The 22716-nt window shown below is 37.0% G+C and overlaps 1 protein-coding gene across 1 annotated transcript in view; it reads left to right on the plus strand.

The window, feature by feature from the left end:
- The first annotated feature begins 2391 nt into the window (after positions 1-2391).
- The window catches only part of LOC112049794 (dual specificity protein kinase CLK2), a 58822-nt gene continuing 38497 nt past the window's right edge, over positions 2392-22716 (plus strand). Inside the window, exons 1-2 of the mRNA XM_052883910.1 lie at positions 2392-2542; positions 3497-4615. Of these exons, the coding sequence (XP_052739870.1) occupies positions 3600-4615 (1016 nt within the window). The 5' untranslated portion in view covers positions 2392-2542; positions 3497-3599. The remainder of the gene's footprint in view (positions 2543-3496; positions 4616-22716) is intronic.

The following is a 22716-nucleotide window of genomic DNA, read 5'->3' on the forward strand; positions in this document are numbered from 1 at the left end:
TAATGAACTTCATTTATTATTATCGGCCGCATGTGGTAAGAACAATGATTAGGTTTCTTTTAATTGTAGTTCAATCGCTTTCAAATTACAATCACTTAATCCTAATTAGTAATGACTATTCTAATAGGTGTAAAAGCTTAGTGTTAGCTAAATACGCCTCCGTTATTTACTTGCCTAAACTTTATTTTATTTTACAATTTACTTTTACTTTGTAATTAAGTTCAGTGTCCGAATGATATACTTCTACGCAGTAGCGCGCACTTCATAGGTATAAAATTGCACTGCCTAACCTGAGCACTCATTACGAACCTAGATTGAGGAAAGAATTTTCCATTTTGTATGTATCGTGCATACCCTAGTAAAGTCCTTATGCACGCCACTGTTCCAACGGTCACGGGATTGGACTTGCCCGAGAACCGTTGAATTCGGTTCTCGCCTGTAGGACTATTGTCGTAGTTATCCACTCCTAGTACAATATTAATTAGAAGGGATTTCATTAAATCAGAAAGGACAAGGACTATTGGACATTTTAAATGGTTTGGCTAATAAAAAAAGAGTTTTATTGAATCAATCGCAAAATAGCATTTCGTATATTTCTTTTAGAAAACTTATTTAACTTACATCTATCATTGCATTCTCTCATATATTACTACTATGTTTAGTTAAAGAAAGAATCTGTTACGAACAGTTTTTTTTTCCACCTTATCGCTGAAATTGACTACAATGAATGTTTGATGTACATTGTACGTGTACAGTGGCAGTTAGCTCGAAAGCGACTTTTTTTATTTGGGAAAACTGTAACAATACATTCATATTGATGAAACGTAGATTTTCCATGCGTATATACGTATTGTCGTGCTTTATTCCTTCTCAATTCTTACTTGGGACTTATTTATTGAATACATGAACAATATTTTTACTTTTTTTTTGTATGACATTATTTTATTAAATGTATAACAATCATTTAAGATATGACATGTAAAATGCAAAAGTTTGGATGTTTGATACTCAATCATGTCGAAATTTTATAAAAATCTGTCCGTAGGCTTATGCAATATCTTTGACATATTATGTATACGAAATTGAGATTCTATGGAACAAATGTCTGGTGCTTACTGGTGGATATCATCTATCATCAAAATGTCATCTACAGTATGTAGAGGCATTTTGTCGTCAATTGATTTGATGTTTATTTTAATAAGTTGTTAATGAAGATCAAATTAGTGAATAGGCCAGCTGATTTTATAAATTTTGGCAACAGATCTTGTAAAGAGTTTCCGATACTATGTTACCTAAATTCCCGCAGACAAAGTTAAACGCATCAAATAGTAATAAAAAGACTGCCATCGTCAACCCTTTTCTCCGATATCAATACTTTGCAGCATAAATATATACGAGTAAGTTACTTTTACTATCATGTATAGAAATAATCTTAATCAAATTTTTTTTTTGTTACAGGTAAAACATAAAGCAGTTACATTATAAAATACAAAGAAATATTGGGTGAGGTTTTTATTATTTTAATTTCGCAAGTGACAAAAGTGTGTACGACACGAATAGGCTGAAAAACATTAATTACTTTCATCGTTGTAGCTTGACGGTTTAATTAACAAATTCAGCGGGTTTTTTTTTCGCATTCGCGAGAGTAACGAAGCTGAGCGCTACCAGCTGTATACAGCAAATGCAGACGGTGGAAAAATTACAGCGATACTTATGTTAGAAAACTTTTTGTTAATTGCATTTTTGCTGCTACTTACTAGGTATTTTCGTTTCTGGAAAAAAGAAAGTAACTCAAATTTTGATGATGTAATTTAGTTATTCGGTGCATTAATATTTATTGCATTAGGTAGATGAACAATATCTAATTTCAAAGTCTACGTAAACAGTTAACCTATTATTCCTAGGTTGGTATTTTCGTTTCAGAAAATTGAAAGTAATTTCAATGTAGGTGGTTTTTTGCATTATTATTTATTTAAATTGGCGAATGTGCTGCATCTCAACTCGAAATCTAATAAAAATATAGCCACATTCATGGAAAGTTGCATTTCAATTGTATTGTACCTACCGTAGCGTTGTAAATGAACCATCAATTTGGATTTGTTATTTAATTATACTTCTCGAAGCTAAATTAATACACAATTTTTTGACTTACTTACTACAAAGCGTACGCATAAATTATATGATATACAATTGACCTTTAGTTGTAACTCGTACATACATATGCAACCTCGCGTATACCGTATACGTGCGAGTAGGTTGTTAGGCGTGTTTTGGAAGTAGTGTTAGTTGCAATGGTTGCGCGACTAGATATAGCACGAGATGCAAGCAGGCGCGCGGTGCAGCGGTAGCGAAGGTCAGTGCTCCTGCGATTCCGGCTGTATTGCTCCGCGTTAGAGTCATAAGTGGCGGCGGCAGGAGAGAGGCGGCCGGCGGTGGGGTCCTCGCAGGCCGCCGAGCGTGCGTTGCCTCCCTTCAGTCAGTACTCGGTTGAGTAGCAGCGGTGCACGCACGCCGCACGCAGTTCTCGCGCGCGGACGAGAAGGTATGCCTTCGTCTCCACTCGCTTCCGGCGCCGCTCGTTGTAGTGCAGGCCACGGGCTGCAGTGTCACAGTGCTTGGCTTTAGGGTTGCGATGGAAATGTGCTGAACGGAACCACGTCTTTCAATGAGGAGATTGTTTTGCTGTGTTATCTCAATGTTATAGACACAATACGTTCATGCATTATTTATTTACTCCTATAAATAACGCGTCTTGATTATAATATATAATATATTATTTATATAGCGTATATAAATTAATATAACAGCGATTAATAACATTACAATTAAAGTTAAATTTGTTTAAGGAAAACAATATGTACCGTGATAAGTGTTACAGTATATTTTGATAATAATAATTGAAGTCATTCGTAAACAGAGGTAATAAATGCAACAAGTGTTTCGTTGGCCCAGAAAAGTGTTTGCGTTTCGATAGTGGCGTTGTGTGTCGGGCAGCTGAGCGGCCGAGGATGTGAGGTCGGGCCATATGGCAGCCGCTCGCCATATCGGGGGCGCACCAAGGCGACACTTGTTGCACTTATACGGCATACATGCTCCACATAACGAGTTTACGCGGGAGCGACGTCTTATCGTTATCAACAATTTGATGAATTTATCACCGGGCGGCGCGTAATGTTGAGGTTCGTGTGTCAGTCGCGTTCGGTTGTGTGTACGCTGTTAACGCTTAATGGCATAACTGCATAAACGCGCGCATTATGCAAGCCCCGAGCGGGTGCGCGGTGCACTGGGGCGGTTCGTTGACCAGTGCATTGTCCCGCCGCGCCGCCGCCGCCCACCGCGAAGGTCGCACGCCGCGGCCCACACCGCCGCAGCCTGGCTCCGACTCTGGGCCCGCGAGACCCACTAAACTAGAAGAGCGGCACGCATCTCGCGGCGACGGTTACGGTTCGTGTCTGTGCCCGTTCAACACATTTCCATCGTCGGTGTCACGTTGCAGGTAGAGCCGACATGTGTTCAGTGAGCTCGTTGCTTAAACAAGTTTTGTTGTGAACTAAATAATTTGTTACGTTTAACGTTCGACTGGAAATTTTGATCTCAAAATGGTGACTTCGAGAATACCGGCTTATTCTCTGAATTCGGAGTTCAACAGGGAGTTCAGAAGTTTCCGCATCACGCGCGCCACCCCGCGCTCGGCGCTGTACGCGCCCGCCATCGTCCCCATCCACGAGTACCCGCGGGTCAGCGTGCACGAGAGGCGGGAGGCGCTCAAGGCCGCGCTCGCCAAGGCGTGGTCCTCCAAGAGTGGCGACAGGAAGAAGCACGACACGTGGACCGCGCCCAGCGAGCAGAGCCGCGCCAACATCACCACCGCAGACTTCGCCGGCAAACCGCGCGAGGAGCTGTCGCGCGTCGCTCTCGTCAAACACGAGTTTGAAAGCAAAGACGCAGAATGCACCCTGAAGAGCGATAGCAAAATCGACAGCAGCCAGCCCGCCAGCTTCACGTACGGGAGGTTTAACGGCAACGGTGTAGACATCCAGGAGACGCTGAAAAAGAACTGTGATAAAGGCTTACACAATAACGAATTAGGTTATAGCGATTACCTTAACAATGTTCCTAAATGTAAAACTAGTTTCGAAAATAATTTCCTCAAACAGAGCCTCGACTTCGGCTACAAGTGCCACAAGAAGCGGAACGCTTACGACGTGGCGTCCAAACGTTTCGACAGAGACGTCAACCTGAACAACGTCGAATACGGCAGCCAGAACGGCGAGACGTACGATTCTTTGAAGTATTCGCGAGTCGCGAACGGAACAGAATCGGTGCAATATAAAAGTTACGGTAAAACCGAGACCGTTAAGAGCAAATTAGTCAGCACGACGGACGGGCCGAAGAGCGTGACGTCTTGCAGCGGGGAGAAACTGAACGGTCACGGCGCGCGGGAGCCGCCGCGGCCGCTCACCAGCGGGCCCAAGTGTGTGGTGGAGCAGCGGCTGGCGGAGCGGCTCGAAGTCAAGGTGGCCGAGCTGCCAGCACTCTACCTCGGCGTCAACGCGTGGACGCCCAAGTCCGCCGCTTTCCAGAAGAGTATGCGCGAACACGAGTGGAGCGTTTCGTATGTACTGCACACGTCTAGATCTCTTACTAACATTCATATATCCCTTTACATCCTTCCAATCAATATTATATACCTTGAGTGTGCTCAGGAGCTTGATATATTTAGAAGTGTCATGATGTTAATGATGACAACAGAATCGAAAAATTAACTGGTCATAGGGATAAAATTACAACAAAAACAACGATCAACATTTCCTTAAAACTCCACGGTTTAAGTTCACAATACGAGCCAAGAATTACGATGTTTTCGTCGTAGTTGTGTAAACACAACAATGTTTGATTAACCTAAAGTCAAGCGAAGCTATAGCAATGAATACCAGCGTATGTCGCCTGCAATATAAATAGAGAAAAATAATCAAAACCAGCCGAGCTTATTGCCGGGAGTCTGAGTGCATCGACTCTGCTACTGGTTTAGAGTGCACTGCCGAGCGCTATTACAAATCTCGTTTCGCCAACCATAGCAACCTTAGTTTAGTTACCTATTGATTTGCAATTCAAATGAACTCTCAATCTTTATACAGATATTTTATTTGTAGCTCTGTTTAGAGAATAAGTTTTTAGATTCTTTTATAATTTTTAGTAAAGCTTTTGTCACTTTATTTGTCTTTAATGGAACTTTATGATATTAGTTTGTAAGTAGGTTGTGGTCTATAATAATATCACGTTTAGTGTCGTACGTTGTTAGTTGTCGTTTATATATATTTTTCTAACATTCTCTAGCAGCACAATGAAATGTCTTGCTTATTACCTTCGATATGTTCATTTTTATTTAAACAACTATGTCAAGTCAATTGAGTATCAAGACTCGTATATAAAAAACGAGGTTACAGTGTTGGAGCAATTGGTATTTTTTATGGTACATTAGTCATTGATGGTTTGTCTGTGTTTAGGTTTCATGTTATTATTTTGTGACAGTTTTGTCCGTGAACTGCGTTTTTCTATTTCTCTATTAATAGACCTATTGTAACGCGAGTGTATGTATATTTATATAAAATGTTATTTTGCGAACAAACATAACTTTTTAAGAAATTTCGTTCATTCGTCGTTCTGAATTGCCCCTGTAAATTTTTTGAAAATATATATATTTCCTAACATACGTTCAAAAAACTATTACGAATATAGATTGAATCCAGAATTGACTAATTCCATTCAAATTGGTGCAATGAAAATTAAATCAGGGACGCTATTGATGACAAAACAAACAAACAAGTACGATTTAATTAAAAGAATATTGGTAATATTAGCCATAATTAGTGAGGTTTGCAAAAATGTTCGAGTGATGGAACTTGAAAAGGTCAAGCACGGCGTTTGAGTAAGGATCGAGTGCCTGTCTGTTTGAGATCGCTTAACTCAATAAGTACTTAACGGATTTTATTGAAGTTTTCCACTACAAAAGAAAGTTCATATCTCTCTGGACAGTTTTAGCGTACTTAGCGTTGCTTTTAATTTTGATCTTAGAAAGGAAGTTAAGTTAAAGATCTATTTGGATTCGTTGCAAGGGGTTGCATTTCAGAAGCTTTTGAGTACATATTGTTAATCATAACTTTAGAAGTATTGTCTCTAGCGAGTTCAGGTGTGTGATTTAGAGTTGGAGCCATGAGTTAGGCAATCTAAAAAACATTACTGGGATTTTCTTTCTTTCAAGAAACTTTCAGTAACAGCTATAGTTAGTTTGTTTACATACCTATCTCTATTGGCAGTATCGTCTATATTTTGTTATATGTTCATTTTAGAGTTTAATTACCTTGAACCTTGCTAACCAAATTCAAATTCTATATTAGGCTTAAAAGTTAAAATTTGATCTGCGTCGGCGGTAGGCCAAGAGTCAAATCCATGTTCTCTATAGAATAGATGTAGCTTGCAATGGAATACTAAGATTGATGATAGATATACTTAACTTTTTGTGTCTGGATTTTTATTTACCTGAGATATGATAATAAATGACCTAAGTAGAGGCAAGTTCTAGCGACCAGCGACCGGGCTATGCAAAGTCATTGCACAACGCTGTGAGTCATGCCGGGTCTTTATCCCTTCCTTTATTCAAGTGGTCTTGTTTTATTTTATTTCTCGTAATATAACGTTCAAGAAAAGCTTCAAATGTCAGATTTAATGGTCAGCTCTGTTCCACGGGTACCTCGGTGCCTACAATTTATTACTCATAGGAAACGAAACGGTTTTATTTTTATGGCGATTTGTTATTTCCTTTTTTTAAATTTTTATTATTTTATTACAATAACAAAGCACATTTAGTTATGTTTTTACAAAACCTTGAACTTTCAAACTTTTCTAGCATACGTAAGCATTAAGTACCGACTCAGTCATTGAACTTTATTAGGATTGAATAACTCACAGATATAGAGTTCGATTAATATCTCAAAGTTTCTAAGTTCGATTCCCTACTTGCTCTACTGTATACGCGTATTTGACTCCTACCACAAACGTGACATGAGAGAAAAGTGAATAAAATTGCTATCGAGACGAGAAAATTGGTTGTGTTCAAAAAATTACAAAAAAAGCTGAAAATTAAAATAAAAAGCTGATAATGATGTAATAACTAAAGAGAAACCGTTTGTATGACTGTCAAGTTGTAAAACAGAAAGTATATAAATGGTTTATGCGTTTTAAAAAATCAACAGCTTCATTTTTGTACATTGCATAAATTTTTATTATTTTCATATTTTAGTCTTTTGAAAAGTGATATCTGCCTTTTGTTTTACCGGTAACGGTAAAGATTGAAATAATTGCAATCCAATTGATTTTTTTATTTAAATTATTATTAATGACTAAAGAAAGAAGAATGTCATAAAAGTTATTTATTTTTTATTTATTCGTTATTCTACAAAATACATATTGAATTTAGCCAAACCATAATGCAACATAAATATATTATACATTTATATTGGATGAATCAATCCACTGTTCTTCGTTATTTAGTTCAATTTGTATATCTGTTTATTTATTGTGTAGTGTAAATATTTGTTTCCGTAATAAACAATAGGATTAGTATTCAACGATTGCTAATAAAACGTGTGCCTTACAAAATGAGGCAGATATAATAATAACAAGCAAACATTCGCAAACCCGTGGGCGATCTCTCTCGGCTATAACTTACTGATTCGTCTCGATAGCATTTTAGTGAATGCCTCAAGGTCTCGTCCCGGTTTGACTCGTAAAGGATTTGTCAACCTGGTTTTAACATTATGACGTAAGTTGTATTTGTCTTTTTACATATCTTTCTCTAGGCGATAAAGGTTGTCGTCAAGTCCATTGTGTTTGGATAATATTTGATTAGAAAATTGATGCATATTCATAAAGATTTACTTTTAAGTTAAAAAATAGTTCCCCGTGGTCTCAATTCCGTAGATTCTCGTGGATTTTTGGGTGGTGGGATCGGTCGTGGCTAGTTATCACTCTACCGGGAAAGACGCACCGCCTAGCGACTTAGAGGTACGATGTCGTGTAGAAACCGAAAGGGGTGTGGATTTTCATCCTACTCCTAACAAGTTAGCCCGCTTCCATCTTTTTTAAATTAGCTAAATGACTTACAGACCTCTATCTTTCTAATTTTGTCTGTGCCGCTTTCTTATTCTTTCAGCAATTCTGAAATTATAAATGAAAACTCTCCCGTTTTATAATACTAGTACAGATTTATCCTGCTTTTTATATATTATTGATTAAGAACTGTTGAAATAAGATGAAAAACTATTAGTTAGGCGATGTATAGTTCTGGAACTTCTTATATACCTACTGCGAATTTCGTTTAATATGATTGTCCAATCGTAATTTACGTCCGACGACAATTTATGGAAAATACACAGTCTTTGTTTAATGCCGTTAAAGTTAAAATCACGATTTGTTTGTAAAAGTGGAGATTTGCTAATGTTATACGTAAAGTCATTAGTTTTGTGTATCTGTGAAATAGAATAGATAAAACTATAATAAATAAAACTGGCCGGTCCGGTAAATGAGTCATTGATTGGTTTTCCTTTCAAGTTTACGAATTTGGACTGAAATGTATCGGCTATTTGTTACGAATTAGAAACATGGAATTTATATCAAGTCATTCTTACCAATGATATAATCAATAAACCTTTTATTATAAAAAATAAATAAAGATCTTATTGTTGTATATCAGATTTAAAATTGGTCACGCGCATGTCAGAACACATTAGTTGGGGTACCGTAGTAAACTAAGTAATCATTGTATCAAACTTACTATCTGTGGAACCAAACAAAGATACTTTAGAGATACTAATTTATACGTATTTAGCCATAGATAGGGGTACAGGGCCTGTAGCCATGTGGCACGTCGATTCTCTTTCTACAATCGCAAACTTTTCAAAAACTACCAGAAATGTATGGGAATGACATTTAATATCGACAGGTCACGTGATCAAGTTATCGAGCGGATCTGTCAATCCCATATTTTTTTTTTAGTTTATGAAGCGTTAGCATTTGTAGAAAGAGAATCGTCATGACTCATGCCACATAGCTACAGGCCTTGATTTTGTTTTAAAATCATCAATGTAAATAACGTGGCGCACTGCTAAGCAAAAGTCTCTACTCACGTAGGATTTGGAGCACAGACCCGCTACGCTATTCCAATACGAGCTGGCGGTTTAAAGTTTCTAACTGTTTAATTTGCAGCAATCATTAGCAGGATTACACCTTGAATGAAATACAAATTCCGTTACTATTGTTTTCTTTATGAACATGCTTGAACTCTTACGAACTCCAGACACTATGATTTTTATAAGTATATGTATATTTTGTAAACGTTTCATTTCAACTTTCATCATTAAATAAAATATGCTTCTATGCGGAGAAAACAAAAATCTTGAGGAAAATAAGTGATAATTAACTTAGCGACAGCAGAGAGAAAGCGCTTTTATTTACGTTTGCGGCGTAGTTTGCGGCTTTTTATCTACGAGTAACATTATAATATTGTATAACTAGACTAATGTACAGGCATAACAAGCCGTTACAATGTCTCTAAACATTGTAATATTACTGTATCTTTTTTTGCGACACTTCAATTTACATATAACGTATTGCGCGAGTCGTAAAAGTGACACTAATTACTGTGTAATTTTCTTTATCGTTACATGACAAATTATACACGTTGCGTACACCCGTTCGTCTCCTTCCTCTTATCAATAGATGTTATGGTGTATCCAGTCTGCAACAACTTTCACCCTGTTGTGTTTACATCATTTGCTAGTTTGGACGCGTATGCGGGTTGACGTACGCCAGAGTTTGTTGTTGTTGTTGTTGTTGTGTTGTTTGCCTTTACCCCCATCGCTTTGTTTACATTATGGCATGCACTTCATAGACGCATAAACGCAATGTATACCCTGAAGATTCGTATTTCGTAACGTACCTGTATTGGAGGAGGAATTTTCCATTTTTGTACAATGTGCACCTATAGTGCGTACCCGCGTATATATAGACGCGAGCCTACATAGCCTAGATTTGCCTCATTTTAGGAAGACTGAAGGTTTGTCAGCCCATGTTCCTAACATAGGTAAAATGATGATATAGTACATACCTACTAATGTAAACATATTAGTGATTGCATAGTATTAGAGCTCATTCTGTCAGAGATGTCTAGTATTATAGCAGTGATTATTTCTGCCTCCGCGCTGTGTTTTGGTCTAAAATGTATGATTGACCTTGATTGTGCATGCTTTGTATGGTAACACATGCCTCAAGCAGAGCATCGTAGGATGTGTCCCTGGCAATTGTGTCACGCAAGGATGTTCGGTTCTAACCTTTGTACCTCGTTTTAGATGATGAGAGATTTAACCAGGATAGTTTCGAATACATTGATTGACATTATTAAATTTGTTTCTCTACATGTTAAATCGTAGCAACATAGGAAAACCTTATGTAAATCGCCTTATCTGTTTATGAAACCTATAATAAAATCCTTGCGTTTTTATTCGATCAGACAGATCGGTAGTTTGGCTTCACGTGCATCTACATAACATGTATGTAATGATGGTACACGCGAAGTCTAGTAACATGTACCTACTCGTGTGTAGTGATAGTGATACATAATCGGTGGCATTAACGGCCAGTTCACGTACATCTGACTAAATGTCAGGAGCTGCTTGCAGTTACGCCGGCCACTGGCTATCATGTCGGCAGCGCTGCCTGTAACGCGTGTAGAGATGTGGGCAGTGAAAAAATGTCGAAACTACATCTTAACCATATTTCGATATTTTTATCTGCCTCGTTGGTCTAGTCTAGGTAGCTAGCCTATGTGTAATTCTGTCTAATCCTGGATCGAACTTATAGATATTGAGCTTTTCTGTCTTTAATGAAATAATTAGTTAAATTTTCAAACCGGACTTGAGAAGTTGGTAGTGTTACACTGCCGTGCCTCGTGCGGTCCCGATCATTATCATTAATATTTGATAGTGATCGTTCATGAATTTAACCTTAAGCCCGCCAATCCCCATTGGAGCAGCTTAAGCTCCATAGCCCCTCTACCATAAGGAGGTCTTTGTAATAGGCCGTTAAAATAGGCTGATAATGGTGATATTTTTCCACTGCCCACATCCCTGTGCGCGCTGCAGGCATCGCCGCTGGCTTGATCGTCTGTGGGCCGCGTTACGCGCTGATCAACTTTCACTGCGGACTGGTCCCGCTTCCCGCCGCCCGCGTCCCGCCGGCGCACGCGTGCGCGGGCCGCCCGTGCCCGGCCGCCGCTGGCTGATGTAACAGTACCAGACGGTGTGCCCAACGGGTGATTCTGTTTTTGTTGTGCCTCCTCCGGCTGTGCGGTGCAAAGCTGGTGATCGTGCGACGCTCCGTTTTTATATTTTGCTTTAGGTGATGTATCGTAGAGTTAGCGTAGCACAGGTATCGGTCACGAAATGAGAGTCCAAATAGTTTAGCCACACAAAGAAGCAACGCTGTCTCACAGTTTTGGGGACTGTGCCTCGCTGCGATGGAGTCAAAAGAGATTTTAAATTTCATTCTCATACTACATTATTTTTTAATTAAATTAATTTATTAGTAAAGGTAAGTAATTCATATAATGATGTCGTCAATCATAGTGTTCCCACAACAATGCAGCAATCCATAAGTTTCGTTAGAAATTATTCGGTTGTGTCTAATTTCATTCTCGTACACGAAAGATAAGTATCTATTGTACTTAATTTTTTATTTATTACTTAAGATTCGAATTAGAAAGAGCTCAGCAACCCATAAGCTTCGTTAGGTCGTGTCTAATTTTATTCTCGCACACGGAATGTACGTCTCTATTGGGCTTAATTAAACGTTTATGTGGCTTTTTTGGTGGCACCGCTTGTCATTGACCCGAGAACGCGGGCGGACGATTAGTCTCGACTCCAGCGTTGACACGGTTCACAGTAATCGCTCATCCGGCGCGGCCTTGTCAGCCTTGCCTGCCAGCCGGTTGGTCCGCCGAACTGCAGCCGACGTCGACGTTCGTTTTCTATGTAGGAGACCGTACGTAGAAAATGAATGTTGGTAAAAAATAGGAATGCCTGACGCGTTATTTTTTTTATGCTCTTATATTTGTACATAAAAAAGAACTTCCATTTGTTAGTCTCGCTTCGAAATTCGAAAATTGGTTGTTGGCTTACTTAATTATTGTTTTGTTCTAAGGGAAAACAGCCAAAAATTCGCATCAAATCAAATCAATACTTATATCATGTAGGCTTTAATGTGAGAACTTTTGAAAAGTGTAGAATGTAACTGATTTAGTGACTAAAATGTCCGCGTGAAATTCATTCACAAATCCCGCGGGAACCTTGGATTTTTCCGGAATGAAAAGTAGCATAGGTGTTAATCCAGAGTAAATTCTATTTCCATTCCAAGATTCAACCAAATCGCTTCATTAGTCGCAGCGTAAAAGAGGAACACTAAAATTATAAATACGAAAGTTTGTGTGTGTTTACACACAAACTTTCGTATTTATAATATTAGTGTGATAATCGCTATTGATATAATTAATTTAGTATGACAAAAGGGGTTTCATATTTTATTTTACTCATTAAAAATTTTTGATTTAGATTTGGCAGTGTATTGTTTTGTATTTATGAATTATTATAAAATACATAATTATATACATATTACATATATGTAAATTCTATACCAATTTACAATAGAAACATTATGCAGAAATATTATTATTAAAGGCTGGTATTGTATGTGTAATTACGTACGTAGTTGGCTTAATGCAATCAGTATGCGCCTAAACATACTTCTTGTTCCTCTAAAATATCCATAATTCCATATACTGCACGCTAGACTGAATACAACTGACAATGAATAATTGGAATTAAAATTGTATTTAATTTGATGATTATTATTAATCGTATACTGTTGGTATGATTTTATCTACTTGCCTAATGCATCATTTTGTACTTAACCAAAAATTCTTCCTTATGTAATTCTAATTAAATTAAATTCACAATGAGAATTAAAAAAATCACGTCAAATCATTTACGCTAATTTTTTTTCTTTTTTTGTTGTTTGCTTATTTACGTAGGTATACATAAACTTAAAACAAAAACATTCAACTGTATAGTGCGATCTATATAATTTTAAATTGCATTTTTTTAATTTGTATTTTTTCTACGAACAAGGTTGTTGGACAAAACAAAAAATAACTTAATTTATGTAGGCAAAAGACTAAAGCGTGGGATAGAGCAAGAATTAATAGTTATATTCATAACTGTTATTATATTCCATAACTGGTATGTAAATGATGAAAAATATGCCATAACGCAAATGTACGCATGTGCAGCTGCTTTATGGTATGACACAGGTTTTTTTTATCAGAATAGGCATTACGTAGGCAAAAGACACAGAACTATTCTTCATTACAGGCCATGACTTGGCCTAGGCCTGTTACTAAAATAAAAAATCATTCGTAAATGGAAGTTATCATTATATAAAGTTCTTGATATTAAAGTATTGGTATAACATAAATTACTCATTTGTTTGTATGTCGACAACTAGGCTGGCTGGCCTATTAACCACATAGTTAAACCGCTCACTCGTGTAGCTGCAGATGTAGGTTTTTAAACCCACATGATATTGATACCACTGAGTACTATAAATAGAAAATATAACATGATAAACAAAATATATTATCTTTTTTTTCTGTTATATTGTGTATGCCACCGTAAAATTGTAAATACCAATAGATTATAATCTATCTCGCGTGATTGAAAATGTCGAAAGATTGTGAACTGCGACATAATATTTAACGTGTTATTATTTGGTCGATTGTAAGGAAGAATGTACAAATAAAATAAAAAAACCTAACCTAACCTAATCTTGGTTTCTGAGCCACTTTAGTTCCGGTTTTTTGGAGAATGTTGCGGTTCACAATATTTTGACATTTCACAATCTCGGGAGATAGATTATAATCTAACGGTATTTAACGGTATTTAAAATTTTACGGTGTCATATTATATATGGCAATAATAAAGCGAATTTTCGGTAACAAAGATCCGATAAATCTGTCTCACTTAGCCGGATCTGGTACGCCCTGCGGGCTGCGGCAATGCTATACAATATAGGTTGGCACGTTAACCGTTCTGCCCTAAAAAACGAGGTTAGTGAAACTAACAGGTCGTACGATACATTTTTTTTTTAATAAGCACACAGCGGCTTGCGGTGGGAATCCTTGACCAGTCGCAGTTCGTTTCGCATTGAAGAGCGGTGGCTTTCGATTTCGTAAGAGACCGCACTGCACCGGCCCAGATCGATTATGGTCATTGTGCCAAAAATTCACAGCTCGACACAATTGGCGCATCGGTGGACCTTGGACTTCTGTTATGATATATTGCCCATTCTTCCGCACATTCTCGACATTCCACGCGTGTTTTTCTCGAGTGACATTGAAATTTGGATTAGTTGTTCCACTTCTGACATTTAACTTTGATTCGTGTGTGCTGCACTTTGGCTTTACTTAATAATCTTCATTTAGCATAAAATAATATCCTTATAGCCAGTATTTCGTATATCCTCTTTTTATTGCAATTCGATTGCGAAGTAACATTTCTATTAGCAGTATCGTACAGAAACGAAAATTCGCTTAGCGTTACGTCTTTGTACTCTATACAGCTCGTGCGGATCAACATGACACCTGGCTCGAATGATGTTTGTACTGTGTTTAAAAGCCAGTTGTCAAGTTAATGCTCACAAGTTATACATAAAGTTTCATTCGTAAATGATAGTATGGCCGCACGCGAGGAAACTTAAATTAGTGTAAAGAAACTGCATCCCGCGTTTTCCTTTCCTTCATTCCCGCGGCTTTTTTAATCTGCGTTAGTAAAGGTTGATCGCTTTTTTTAATATTCGTGTTCCATATTGTATTACTTGAGTTAGGACGATCCTTATTCCTAAGCGCCTACATTGAAGCAGCGTGGTGGGTCTAAGCTTCAAATCCTTCCTCATCCTCCTCTTCCGAAGGAGGGAGCCTTGGCCCTGTTCACCATTACCATCATAAAAATGGGCTGATAATGAGTTTCTTCTTAGAAGCTAGTTTCGAAATATTATGTTATCTAATAGATATTTTTTGTGGTCAAAGTTATTACAGTAACCCTTACTCATTTTCTTTATCGACGGCTACTGATAAACGAGTTCCGTTGATAATGGAAATGAGTAATAAATTGCTGTGATTTTAATATCGTCACGAATTTTCGTTGATATAGTAATTTATTGTTTCGTTTCGTGTGATTAATAGGCACTCGAATTTAAACATTTCGTCACTTGGAATTGAATTCTTAAATTTCGACTTTTTGATAAGAGCTGATTATAAGGTTCAGCTCGAAGTATTTACCATACTGAACCCCTAATAAATATTAATCTTGCCCATTATTTAGTACTGTTATTGTACCGTGTGGTACCATTATGGTGCCGTATCAAATTATTATTAGTCTGTAACTTTGTTTAGTCTCTAAACTAGTAGCCAGTAAACATTGTACGTTCATGTTTGGACTCATTTTACATATTCCTCTTACAAGGTCCCGTTATAATACCACCGGAGCTGTATGTTATCTGTGAACACTGCGAAGTCTAGAACATTATAGAACTCGTTTTTGTATTTTCATATTAATAATAATTTCATCGTCCGTTCAGTTATTAATGGTCCATTCTTCTTTGACCTAGAAATGTGTCTATATAACAAGCTTGTATATTTTAACGATTATTACCGGAGACTACCAAAAATTTTGCACGGAACTGTTTGACCTCTGCCGCATTAGGGTTAGACTTGGCGAACGAATTAGTATTTTATCTGGTTTGAGGTTGATTTATCACTGCAACCATTTTTTGTTGTTTGTCTATTGCTCGCGATGAAACAGTCTTAACGTTTTTATAGAGGTTCGTAAATGGTTTTTTACACTTTCCTGTGAAATTATGTGTAAATACTAATAGGCACATGAAAAGGTAGCTTTTTGTACCCCTTTTTGAGCATAATGTGTAAATTAAAGATTATGGGAATTGGCATAGATGATTGTGTCTCGAAAAAAATTCTGGTTAGTATTTGTTTTAACACATTATGCTAGCCACTCACCATCCGATATGTTTATGTGCCTGCGGCGCTACGGGCAGGACATCGGATAAAACTGATAGTGTGTTGGTCATTATGTGCATGACATCATGCAGATCGCGACCAACACACGATCAGTTTTATTGGATGGATGGATGAGTGGCTAGCATTAACATCAGCCTGTTTTTTATGGACCACCTGCAGAATCTATCTCTACTTATATTAGAGGAATTTGGAGCTCAGACCCATCACGCTGCTCCGATGCTGTGGTGGGCGTGAGAAATCAGAAATTATTGACGATCTCTGCCAAGCAGCATTATTTTATATCTGATTTAATGATAACTTCACAACACACATAAAGGAGTTTTCAAGTGTCGCTTGCTCGTCTTTGCTTCGTTCGATTCTCCGCGGGAAAATACCTGTGAATTGTTAACATTTTATCTAGGAAAGAGAAATAAACTTTGCTATTGTGGACGAAAAGAACATTCACAATTCAAACAATCGCGTATTTTGAGTAGGCTTACTTTAAAAGCACTTTTGAAACGTCAAGTTATTTGTAATGACTAGCGTCGGTTCAGAAAGCGGGTTCCGCCTAGAAGAGCCGACAAGGAACCCATTGCTCTTTTAAAATCTTTGTCTGATTAAATGGGTATTTCTTCCATAGACTACGGTACAGGTCATATACCTATGAAGAAAATAGGGCAGACAGACACTGTTGAAAGTTAGAACGTTGTCCCAGCCACGCCTACTCCATTCACCGATACACCACGCCTGTTATGAACCGTGCCTAATATTTTGATCAACAATGTGTTTCCTGTGAGGAATGCCACCTAAAATACATATTTTTTTTTTTATTCTTTACAAGTTAGCCCTTGACTACAATCTCACCTGATGGTAAGTGATGATGCAGTCTAAGATGGAAGCGGGCTAACTTGTTAGGAGGAGGATGAAAATCCACACCCCTTTCGGTTTCTACACGGCATCGTACCGGAACGCTAAATCGCTTGGCGGTACGTCTTTGCCGGTAGGGTGGTAACTAGCCACGGCCGAAGCCTTCCACCAGCCAGACCAGGACTAATTAAGAAAATCTCAACATGCCCAGCCGGGGATCGAACCCAGGACCTCCGTTTTGTAAATCCACCGCGCATACCACTACGTCACGGAGGCCGTCAAATATACGTACTACGTGCGAAATGTTATGACATCAGGAAACATCGGTGTCCACTGTAAATAGGCGCGAGATGATTCAGTACAACACACGTGTTCGGAACTTCGGAGTGTCTAAATAAAGAACCGTTGTACGAATACCGTATTTGACTGAACGTTGACCGCGTCCGTTAATTGATACAAACTTATCGTTTTCCGCCGTTGCGTTTTCTGTTTGCCATTTTAATTTGTATTGCGCTTCATTTATTTGATGATTGGCGTAGAGATTCGACAAGCTTTGGGTCAAAGACTTGGAGCGCTTGCTATTGTTGAAACTTTATACAATACTAGCTGACACCGCGCGGTTTCACCCGCGTGGTTCCCGTTCCCGAAGGAATATGGGGATAATATATAGCCTGAAGCCTTCCTCGATAAATGAGCTATCTAACACTGAAAGAATATTTCAAATCGGACCAGTAGTTCCTGAGATGAGCGCGTTCAATCAAACGAACAAACTCTTCAGCTTTATAATATTAGTATAGATAGACTTTCTGTCGTCAGCTGCATGTTTTCATTCAAATACTCGTAGCAATATATTACTAGATTTCTCTTGATGTTTGCTCTTTTGGCTGGTGGGACGCTTCGGTCGTGGCTAGTTACCACCCTACCGGCAAAGACATACCGCCAAGCGATTTAGCATTCCGGTACGATGCCGTGTAGACACCGAAAGGTGTGTGGATTTTCATCCTCCTCTTAACAAGTTAGCCCGCTTCCATCTTAGATTGCATCATCAATTACCATCAGGTGAGATTGTAGTCAAAGGCTAACTTGTAAAGAATAAAATAAAATCAGAGAGAACAGTTTAAAAAGAAATATATGTAAAAGGTAAAAATTTATTCCTTTCAAAGAGGGACCTTACAGTTTATTAAGTTAAGAAATTCTTATTGGGTTATTTGCTTCTCTGTAGAGTTTTCTAAAAGGCTTTTGAGCTATTTATTCAGTTAATGTCATTACTATTTTAACGTTCACTACGAAGTTTATACGATATTTGAATCGTGTAAGTAAGCAACACAAAGAAAAGTGAATTCACTTTCCCCTGTTAGCTGTTTCTACTAACATTGACATTCGCTTTTGCACGTTGCCTCCTAATCATTTGTTATATCGACGGATAAAAACGTGTAAATTGGTCGTGTACTCATACACACACACACAGGTTTCAAAGTCTTTCGACTGTATTACTTGAATATAGCATAATCATGTCAATATATCATAACATCTACTGGGAAAGTTGTAAGTAGAAGTAAAAGTTTGCGGTGGTTAGTATGAAAAAATTAGCTCATATAATATTAGCACAAATAATAATCCTTTATATCCAAAGGTTGTCTGACAGATATTGCTATAAACAATAAGACCGTAATTATATAATGATTTATTTATTTTGCTATCATCCGCGAAAATTCGGCGAACCCATGCGACAACGTCATCCAGGTCCGACAAAATACTCTCTACGTACGTTTCACCCCGAAACCGGAGCATCCTCAGGAGATGTTGACTCTACAACGTGCAATTGCAAAGATTTGCAATTGCATGCAAATGCAAAGGACTTTGCAATTTCAAAAGGAATGCAAATGCAAAAGGACTTAAGGAAGAGTATTTTGTCGGACCTGGGTGACGTTGTCGCATGGGTTCGCCGAATTTTCGCGGATGATAGCAAAATAAATAAATCATTATATAATCATGATGAACTTCCGCAAAGTAACGCCTGCTTCTATCCAATATTTAATAAGACCGTACTATAATACCTACTTGTTTACTATGTTCTCTCTCCATACTGATATTAGCAGATCCTTGCAGTTTTACACGCGTAGTTCTTATTCCGATAGGACTACGGTGATAAAATATACAATTCTACATATCGGTGAGTTAATTTATAATACTTAATACAAAAGGGCAAATCTGTACACTTCACTGTACGGTTAGTAGCTCTGTACTTGAGATAAATCTCTCGGCCGACACCTATTTGTTTGTGCAAACTGAATCTGAAAGCGCGCGGCGCCTCGGCGACAGTGACCACTTATCGCAAATTGCAACTTTCACCTTCTTCAACTTTAAATGCTTGTTTAACCTATATTTTAAACAGAGCAAAACGGCAAAATTATATATGTTAGCTTATAATACATTTAAAGTATTAAAATAATTTATTAGCATTTAATATCTAGAACTTTAGACGATTAGTTTAGCCATCACTGTTTTAGTGTTCCAACCATTTAATCAGTGCACGACCAGCTAAATCTCAAGAGGGACGATCTAGTAACTAGTCCGATGAATATGGTTATAGCTTTGCTGCTTTGATTTAATTAAACATATATAATTACATAATGTTCATCGCTAATTATGTACCTATCAAATGGTAATAGAATTTCTATTCTTATTTGAAATATGTGCAGTAGTTCTAGAAAACATTATACCTAATTGAGCCCGCCAATCCGCATTGAAGCCGCGTTGTGGATCTAAGCTCCATTATCCCCGCTCCTATAATGGGCCTTTCAAAATAGGCTGATAGTAGTTAGACGAATTCTGATTATTATTATTTCGCCAGCAAAATTTAAATAAATCAACTTTCTAGTTTCTACATCGTTAATAATTATTAAATACTGTTAATTAGTTCATTATAACAATTACCTAGTGTCCTTCTTGATCTGTTACCAAAAAAATATGAAGAAATATCTAGTAGGTACTCTCACTGGCAACCGTTAGTAGTAACAATGTATTATGTGTGACGATAATAATCGTAATAGCTCTTTATAAATGTATTCAGTTTCAGCCTCTTTAACTGTAATATAATTTTCTTAATTTAGATGCCAAGACCGTAAAGATGTTTTATGTTACTTTGTTGTTATGTAACGGTGGGCGGACAGTTATATACCTATCACTATCACAAATTGTAGCCTAGAATTTATCAAAATTTATATAATTTGAGATATTACTACTTTTAAATTCACCATGTTCTAGTGGTTAATTTAAACAAAATTGCATGCGCATTTTTTTTGTCGTTTCATGTTGTAGATACAAAAAGTATATATATTCAAAAAGTAAATGTATAATAATCCAGGAAGCTATGTTATTATATAATTTTAAAACGTTATCTAATTAACTACTAACTTATTTATGTTATTTCCTTGTTCTGTTCTTTTTACTTTAATTTTCGCCTTATTTTGATTAATTTATATAATTAAATAACTCTATTTATTAGGTTATTTATTTTCAAGATAATTTTACCATTACGATTATACAAGCACGTTCTAACATTTGTGTAGGTTAATCCTTGCCATATAACAGGATGTTAATTATTTAGAGGGCAGAGTGCAATTTACTCTATTAGGCTCGTCCATTACCCAACTAAATTTATAATGACACAACCACTTTGCCCTATTGCCTTATCGAAACTCTAAAACAGGATGAGCCAGTCATTAGCTTTTGTTCATATATCACTGCAAAATGCAGTCCCCTTTCCTATAGTCGAGAAATGTAGGTATTAAACCCACCACGCCTTTTTGATGCAAGTGAGTAGACGCTATTTGTAATAACAGTTTGAAAGAAAGAAAGATAATTTGTTTATTTGACACACACACAATACACAGATGACACCAAAAAAAAATATTATTAATTATTAAACTAAAATGAAAAGATCCTAAATAAAATCAAAAGATTGTTGTGTGTTTGGTACCAAAGTGGTACTTAGTTTATTTATTGTAAATACGTAAATTAAAAATGCCTAACGGACGGCACTATAGTTAGATGCACAAAAGAATAGGGCAATATACCAACAGAACCTACATACTCGTACGTCTGAAAACATAGAAAACTGTTTTTCACTAACAAAAGCATCTCATCGCGTATAAAAGCTCACTGCTAGGTGCATGCTTTTGCTTATGCATATATGCTTATCAGTAATGTAAACTGTAAACCTGAGGCATAGGTAAAAACCCTTCATATACCGAGTATTTGATATTTCCCTGACAAACCTGCCCGGTGAGAATGCAATGGTGTTAAACCTATGCCTATATTTACATAATAAAAAACATTTTATTTGGAACTGTTGTTGTTATAAAATTATCACCGACAATGGTGACATAGTAATCACGGCAATCTATACATAATACTAGCCGACGCCTCGCGGTTAAACCCGCGTAGTTCCTGTTCTCGTGAGATAACGGGGATAAAATACAGCTTATGATACTCACAAATAACGTGGCATTATAGTGTTAAAAGAATTATCAAAATCGATGCCGTAGGTAGATCCAAAATTACCTCTTACGAGTATAGACTAAATTACAAAACTAGTTGTGCGAAATTTAATTGATTTTCGAAACCGGAAGCAATAGCAATTAGGTATAATTATGAGTTATTATTTTTATCTGTTGCATTGGTAGATACACGTCCCATGTAAACTTGCCCTGCAATTGATCTTGACTCGATCCCCTTCACCGGAACGCGGCTGCTTAATTAGCTTTTTGCCAACTTATACTATGTTGCTATCTAATTGCTCAGTCAGTTTTGATTGAGAAAGGAAAGGGCTCAAGTTGTTTGTTTTTGTAACTGATTTTAGTGGACATAGTCAGTGCAGTACATTTAAAACTGATTATCACTGAGAACACTTTTCTAACCTGCCTTCCTAGCCGGTCGTAGATTCTACAAATAGTCAAACTTAAAGCTTCAAAAGTGTTTCATAAGTTAGAATAATGGTATTTGACAATGACATCTCATTAATTGATTGACTTTGACATTGACAGCCGGCGTTTGGAAAGAGACATGACAATCAGTAAAATACGCATCAAAAAGGAATTACTACAGTCAGTATTAAAATAATCAAATAGGCTTATTATCCCTGTTGGCGAATATTATTTTGGCTAAGATTCTAATGGAGTAATGTATTAAAAAATACAAGATTTTCAGTAAATTTATTTTTCTTTATCGTTTTGAAAAGTGGACCGAATTTTGAACATCTTCTTTTTGTTGTCAATTGCAAAATTGGAAATAGATTTTATTATTTCAAAATTCTAACTTAACATTAAAAAGACACCTTTTTAGTTTCACTCCCGACAATTTCCAACACAACGTTAATCTTAATTAGTATACAGTTTCGTATACAAACGACCTCTTGAAATAATTACTATAGCTAGTATCTGTTTCAATTAGCTTATTTTAGGTACACGACATTTGTTTCAATTACTGCTGTACGAGTCTGCTAAAATAACGAGTAATAGATAGCTCCGTTTAATTAAAAATGTCTCTGCTGACGCCGCGGATGGAATCAATATTCGTTAGCAGTCAATTGCTTTATTTCGATCCCCGTCGTTATCAATGGCTTTGTATGTGTTATAATATACCTACTCCTATATTGTGTTCTAGAT

This window comes from Bicyclus anynana, chromosome 10, assembly GCF_947172395.1.
Source record: "Bicyclus anynana chromosome 10, ilBicAnyn1.1, whole genome shotgun sequence".
NCBI lineage: Eukaryota > Metazoa > Arthropoda > Insecta > Lepidoptera > Nymphalidae > Bicyclus > Bicyclus anynana.